This window comes from Gossypium hirsutum, chromosome D10, assembly GCF_007990345.1.
Source record: "Gossypium hirsutum isolate 1008001.06 chromosome D10, Gossypium_hirsutum_v2.1, whole genome shotgun sequence".
Lineage (NCBI taxonomy): Eukaryota > Viridiplantae > Streptophyta > Magnoliopsida > Malvales > Malvaceae > Gossypium > Gossypium hirsutum.
This window is the reverse complement of record NC_053446.1, coordinates 5825630-5832483: the sequence shown is the minus strand read 5'-3', so window position 1 is coordinate 5832483 and position 6854 is coordinate 5825630. Positions and strand designations below refer to the sequence as shown.

Genomic DNA, 6854 nt, shown 5'->3' with positions numbered 1-6854 from the left:
TTTACAATACTTATGCATTTCAGTATTAAAAATTCAATTAATTAATTTTTATTATTTTAATATTATTTATTTCCCACAAAAGATATTCCTGTTTTTAAAAAGTCATGTGGTAACGTGAAGAGTGGAAGGCCAATACCCCCCATGTCTCTTAAGTCAAAGTAGGTGGAGCGCCACACCCCAATTAAGTCTATTTACTCCATTAAACAATGTTCCATTATGTTTTCATAATTATTTTAATTTGGTACAATAAAACCAAGTACTAAACGACATTTGCTTACTTTAATCTTGTTTTAAATATGAAATTCAACACATTTGCCAATTGCATGCTTCTCACTTCATACCATTTACCCATAACCAAGTAACGCATCATCAGGTAGCCTTGAAAATCAATTAAGGTACAATCTATTTCAACAAATATTTTTATGTATTTGCCAAATTGATAAAATTTTATGTAGAAATCTTTATTCACAAGTTCTTGTCGACATGATTTCATATTTTTTATTCGAAAAAAAATTATAAATAATGATTTTCTGAATTTCAAGAACAAAAATTTTGCATCGGATGGTATAAAAAGACAACTTATAAGCTTAAATTAAAACATTTTTTTTGAAAGACTAATTTGAGCCGTTTGTTAATCAAACACCGATTAACATTTCCTTACAGTGACAAGACATGATTATTTAGTACCATGATGTTTCTTTAGGACCAGTCTCGAACCATGTGGAAAAGTTAAAAAGGCCTAATTTTCCTCTCAGTCCTACACTTTTTTTATCTCATCAGTTTAGTCCTTTTACTCTATTGATTTTATAATTAAACCATAGAAAGAACTCCGTTAAACTGGATTAAATGATATTTTTAAATAAAAGAATAGTCAAGTAGGCAAACGTTACATGCATGAAAGGCAAATAAAAATGTTGAATTTGAGATGGTAGAGTTTTCGATTCTAAGTATAAAATTACAATGTTTTTAGTACTATTTTACAAAAGGAAAATTTTCCATTTAATTCATTTTATAATTTATAAAATTTTAAATTAGTAAATGATAAAATTTTGATTCAATTCTTTAAAAATTATAAAGATATAAGCTATTAAAATAGTGAACTTATATTTTTATTATCCTAAAAATATACAATTTAATTTCGGCCCAAAATTTTTATTTTTTAACTTCGCCCCTGTTTCACAAGTTTTAAATTAATGTTAAGAAGAAATTTTATATTTTAAAAATGTCATGTGATCTAACTTAACAAAACTTTTTTCAGTTTTTTCAATTGAACTTTAATTATGAAATGAAAAAAAAACTAAACTTTTGGGATTAAAAGTAAAAGGATATACTTTCAAAAATAAAAGAGTCAAAGGACTAAAATGTTAAATTTGTAAAAGGTATAGGGACTGGAAGCAGAATTAGACAAAGTTAAAACTGCAACTTAAAAGGAGAGGGATTAACGCTTTACGACTGACATGTATGGATGTAAAAAAAAAAAGAAAATCTTTCGCCATTAAAACGAAACCCAAAAGAAAAAAAAAAAAAAAAACTGTACCTTCTTCCCAGTTCCCCACCCTTGTTAATTATTACTAATATTTCTCTCTCTCAATCTCAAAAAGCCTTTTGATTTCTTCTTAAAATCTCTTCTTTTCTCTCTCTTTTTCTCAGTCTCCCGTTAGACCCGGTCTATCCATCTATATCTTATTTATCGAACCCATATTTCATCTCCTCTTTTTTATTTTTTGGGAACCAAATCTATCTTTAGGGTTTTGATTCAATCATTCATTGTTCTTTCACAAAGGAATGACGACTACTAAAAAAAACATGTTACCTCCTGGTTTGGTTAACAATCTCCAGGAAGTTCTTCTTAGCAGAAAAGGCGGAAACTCCAACACCAATAACGATGAACAACAACAAAAACCCGACGCCGTTACTGATTCTACTGAGACATCTACTTCTGCTTCTGATGAAAACGACAACTCCAAGCCTGTCGTTTTGGTTACCAACGGTGAAGGGATTTATTCACTTGGCCTTGTTTATCTCGTTCAAGCTTTGGTCCGTTCTGGCCTCTACAATGTCCATGTTTGCGCCCCTCAATCGTGGGTTTTTTTTTCTTTCCTTGAAATTTCACAGAATTTTCTGATTCCTGGTTTGTTTTTTGGCTTAATTTTTGCATTTTCTAATCTGGGTTCTCTCTAATTTTTTTATTTCTTGCTTTATTACCGGAATAGGAAACTATGCATTTCTTCATCTATAATAACTCTTTTGTTATGTGTGCTTATCAATTCATATTTGGAAATGTCGGTTATAATAATTCCTGGTTTGTTATGTGTGCTTTTGTTTTTAATAATTTGGATGTGTATTCTAATATATTTAATTTCCATCTTTTTTGGCTATTGAATTTAGTAATTTGCTGTGATTTATTAGTTTCTGAATGGATTGGTTTAGGGACAAATCTGTGTCTAGTCATTCCGTGACTGTTCGAGAAACAATTACTGTTACTCCGGCAGAAATCGATGGTGCCACTGCTTATGAAGTTTCAGGTGTGATTTGATTTTTGCATTTGTGATATTCAATTTCAGCTAAATTAAATATCTCTGTTTTCTTGAATTTGGGATATGAAACCTTACTATTGTAAGAAAGAACATTTAGGACCTTAATTTGTCACCCTTATTCTTTCACATATGTCTGCAAACTTGTCTAAATTTTAATGTTGGTTTGAGTTGACTTTGATCTTAATCAGCTTCAACAATGGTTCTCTGCTTTCAGGGACTCCTGTAGATTGTGTATCCTTAGCATTGTCTGGGGCGTTGTTCTCGTGGTCTAAGCCCCTGCTGGTAAGGCTTTCATCTTGTTGTCAATGAATGAAAATTTCAATTTTGTTTTGAGCATTGATTGACTACTATATTTTTCATAATATATTCAGGTAATTAGTGGAATTAACCGGGGATCAAGCTGTGGTCATCATATGTGAGTCTTTGAACATGTTTGCACAATGATACTATTTGCTTTGACTTTCTTGATTGATTATTATAAGAACGATGCCTTTAATTTTCTCTTTGAATTTTCATCTCCTATGTGTAAATCTTTGCATGAATTCATGCATGTGTTTTGTAGTTTTATCTTGTTAGTTTACTATTAAACCTTTTTGGCTTGTGTTTGGATGTTGGCTTGTGTTTGGATGTTAAGTGTATTGATAATGTGTAATATACCAGGTTTTACTCGGGTGTTGTGGGTGGAGCTAGAGAAGCACTAGTTTCTGGTGTACCATCTTTGTCAATATCACTGAACTGGTACAAACTTGTTTACGGGGATTTAGTTTCTACTATTTTTCTCTTCACTTCGTGATTGAATGTTCTTTCCACTGTCGGGTACTCTTGCAGGAAGAGGGAAGAAAGCCAAGAAAGTGATTTTAAGGATGCGGTTGCTGTTTGTTTACCTTTAATAACCGCAGCCATCAGAGATATCGAAAAGGGTGTTTTCCCCAAAAGTTGCTTTCTAAGTATAGAAATTCCTACTTCTCCTTCAGCAAACAAGGTCTGTATTCCTTATTTTTGGGACATTAAAAATGCCTAAGTTGAATATGTGGGTATCATTGCTTCCTTGACATGACCTCTTGCAATCTTGTTTATATAAAACCGAGGCAAATCGCATTGTAGCTGATGATAGTAGTTGATGATAATTTTCTTAGGGTGAGTGTTGAGAGTTCTTGTTTTTCGACCGTCTGTTGTCCTTCTAGTGTTAGGAGAGGCGAAATTTTGGTGTTGTATTCATCATAAAGAACAATCTTTTGTAAGAGCTGATGAAGAGGACATTTCCTTATTCCTTGGAGGAATAGATTTGTTTCATCTATTCGTACAAGTGCTAGTCATATTGGGTTCAAATTATTGGGCAATTTTGGAAGCACTCCATCTCTTCCTTTAATTTCTTAGATTTTGAGACACAAGGTGCAGAGTATGGTTACTTTCTAAATTATAAGTGAATTTTCATTCCTTTTGAATCATGTCAAAATGCCAGATGATCCTAAAAACAGCAATATTGAAGGTTATTATACTAGGGTCATGCCTTAACTTCTTAAGAGAATTGACATTCTTAAAAAGCGTCATGGTAGTATATGATCTGGTTGTAGGAAGTTTCTGGTCATGCTCTTTGTTGACGAATTAGAAGTTTCCCTGATGCAATTTCCCTTTTAAAAGATCGGCCGCCAACTGACTGAGTGAAATTGTTTTTGAAAATGCGAAGCTTCAAGCTGAAAACATCCCAACTTTTGAACAGAAGCTTCACTGAACCGGAAAGGCTTTAAATCATTAATCATCTCTGGGAGGAAGCTTCCTCATGGTAGTTGTATGTTTTATAAAAAAAGTACATTTAAACAATCCAAGTTCCAAACGTTGTATTGGCTTAACTGTACAGTTTTGGGTTTTGGATTCCGCACCTGATATTTAAATCCAAGTTATGTCCAAATAGGCATATGCCTTCGAAGTTTGATGTCCTTTGGGGTAAAGCTTTTAGGACGGTCTAACATGACTATGACTCTTTTTTTTTTTTTTCTTTATCAAATCTTCTGCATCAATTGTTCTGGTTTGGAGCACATGACTTGTTAGATTTGATAAAGAAAGAAAAAAAAAAGTCATAAACATGTTGCTTCACACGCAATTGATACTCTTTTTGCCGTAATTTATGAACTTGCGCACATCAGCTGCTTGCTCCCTTCCCCTCTTTCACTTTTATGTATCAATATTTTTTTCATCGTTCCGGTAATGATTACTGTGCAAAACAAGAAGGTCAATGTGCATATCCTCCTAGAAGGCTTACATTTTGGATCTATTAGATTGAAAACAATATGTAGCACTATATTTGTTTCTTTCCGGTTAGTGATTTTGACTAGTCTTGTCCTCCATATATGCTTTGCTTATTCATTCATATATGGCAGGGTTTTAAATTGACCAAGCAAAGTATGTGGAGATCCGCACCAAATTGGCTTGCTGTTTCAGCTAATCGGCATCCTTCTTCTGCTGCTCATTTCATGTCTAATCAACAAAGCCTTGGGCTCCAACTTGCACAGCTTAGCCAAGATGCATCTGCTGCTGTAAATTTTTTTCCCCCTTATATTGCATCATTTCTTTATATTAATCTCTTTAATGGGACTCTCAATTATCTTTGTCACTATTCACTCATGATCATGCATATGCATATTTTCTTTAGGGTGCTGCTCGCCGCGTATCTGCGCAAAGGCAGAATGTGGAAGTAGAGTCGGTTGGGGCTGTTAAATCCGATACAAATAAAGTGAAAAAGTACTTTCGACTGGAGGTATGTAAAATTCCAACTATGAAATCTGAAAGTTTCTTAATTTCCATGAAGCCAAATTAATTGCTTTCGTAGTTGTGAAGCTGAGAACAAGAAATCCATTATTATCTTCTTTTCTACATGTTTTCTGGTTTCAGTAATATATTTGAACAGTTCGATAAAATCAGGTTGCATATGCATCTAAAAAGTTTAAAAGCTATGCTTTTGCTTTTACTATTTTTTACTTTCTCTTTCATTAATCCTTTTCTGTATCTGTGAATGCCTATTTTCAATGTTGCTCCAAAATCTTATATCATCTGGATATGAGTACAAAGATATGACCTTCCAAATGTATGGAAAACCTTGCAACAATTTGAGTGTACCCATGTCAGATGCTTGCCCATATTTTGCAGTTTATAAATAAAGAACAGGAAGAAGCAGAAGAGGATTTGGATTTCAAGGCCCTTGACAACGGATTTGTAAGTTGTCATTCAATCATGCAATAGTCTAAGGATTGATTTCATTTTCAAGATTATGAAATCGACCTCTATAAGCACAAACTGATTCCAATATGTTCATCAGTGGTTGATTTGGTTCATTCATTTTCTTTTTCCTGCTTGAAATTATAAAATAACAGGTTGCAGTAACTCCCTTCTCACTTTGTCCTCAAATTGAGGTGGACATTCAAACCGCTGCATCAGATTGGATCTCCGGTGCACTTCAGGTGGAGCAATAGAACCCTGGGAAGGCCAACAAAAAAAATCTTAAATCAATCAATTTGTATACATCCGCAGGAGGCATTACATTTAGTCATCAATTGAGTTGTGCTTCTATTAATTTCCATTGAAATGCTTGTTCTGTATTTTCCCTGTTCATTTTTTCTTCTAGGGGTTCCCAAAATATCAATAACTCGGGTGTTTGTCTTTTGTTCTAGCTGTTTGTTGATACAAGGAAATAGCATGGTCTAAATTAAATATGACCATGGTCTTTCTGCAAATTCTTCATGTTGTTGTTGTGGGGGCTTTTCATGTAATATGGTCTTTTGATTTGTTTCAAATTTATGTGAATGTTTCTAGGCCTAAATGAATATTGTTGTTCTTCATATTGCTGTTGTTCATAATTAGAGGCATAGGCAGTAGTAAAAGGCTCAAAGGCCATATAATATGGGCCCCTACCACTTCGGCGGAGCATTGATGACAGCAATCAAAGTATAAGTCGCCAAGTTGGCCTGCATCTATATTTGCTATATTAGTGTCAACCCACTAGCTTCTCACCCAAATCTGTTTTGTACCCATTTTCTTTCAATAAAAAAATATATGGAGTGTGTCTATTCTTTTATTAAAAATTTGAGATATTCCTTTGTATAACAAGTACTTGATTTAATATTGTAAAAATTTTATAGAAGATAATATAAATCATGGTGCATCAGAAGTAAAAAAAAAAAAAAATAGTGGTGAATATATAACTTCATTGTTTTTTTAATTTAAAATTAGTAGAAGGCATTAATTTATTATTAATTAAATATTTTTAGTTTTGTTGAAACATACGGGGATGAAATCACAAAATCCCTTTTATATTTAAAAAAA

At 32.9% G+C, this 6854-nt stretch overlaps 1 protein-coding gene across 1 annotated transcript; it reads left to right on the top strand.

The window, feature by feature from the left end:
* Positions 1-1454: 1454 nt before the first annotated feature.
* Positions 1455-6370, top strand: LOC107916387 (5'-nucleotidase SurE). The gene is made up of 10 exons (XM_016845655.2): positions 1455-2081; positions 2431-2525; positions 2752-2819; positions 2909-2952; positions 3198-3275; positions 3366-3519; positions 4916-5071; positions 5188-5292; positions 5682-5747; positions 5906-6370. Exons 1-10 carry the CDS (start codon positions 1786-1788, stop codon positions 6002-6004), a joined length of 1161 nt encoding a protein of 386 aa, XP_016701144.2. The 5' UTR covers positions 1455-1785; the 3' UTR covers positions 6005-6370.
* Positions 6371-6854: the final 484 nt, after the last annotated feature.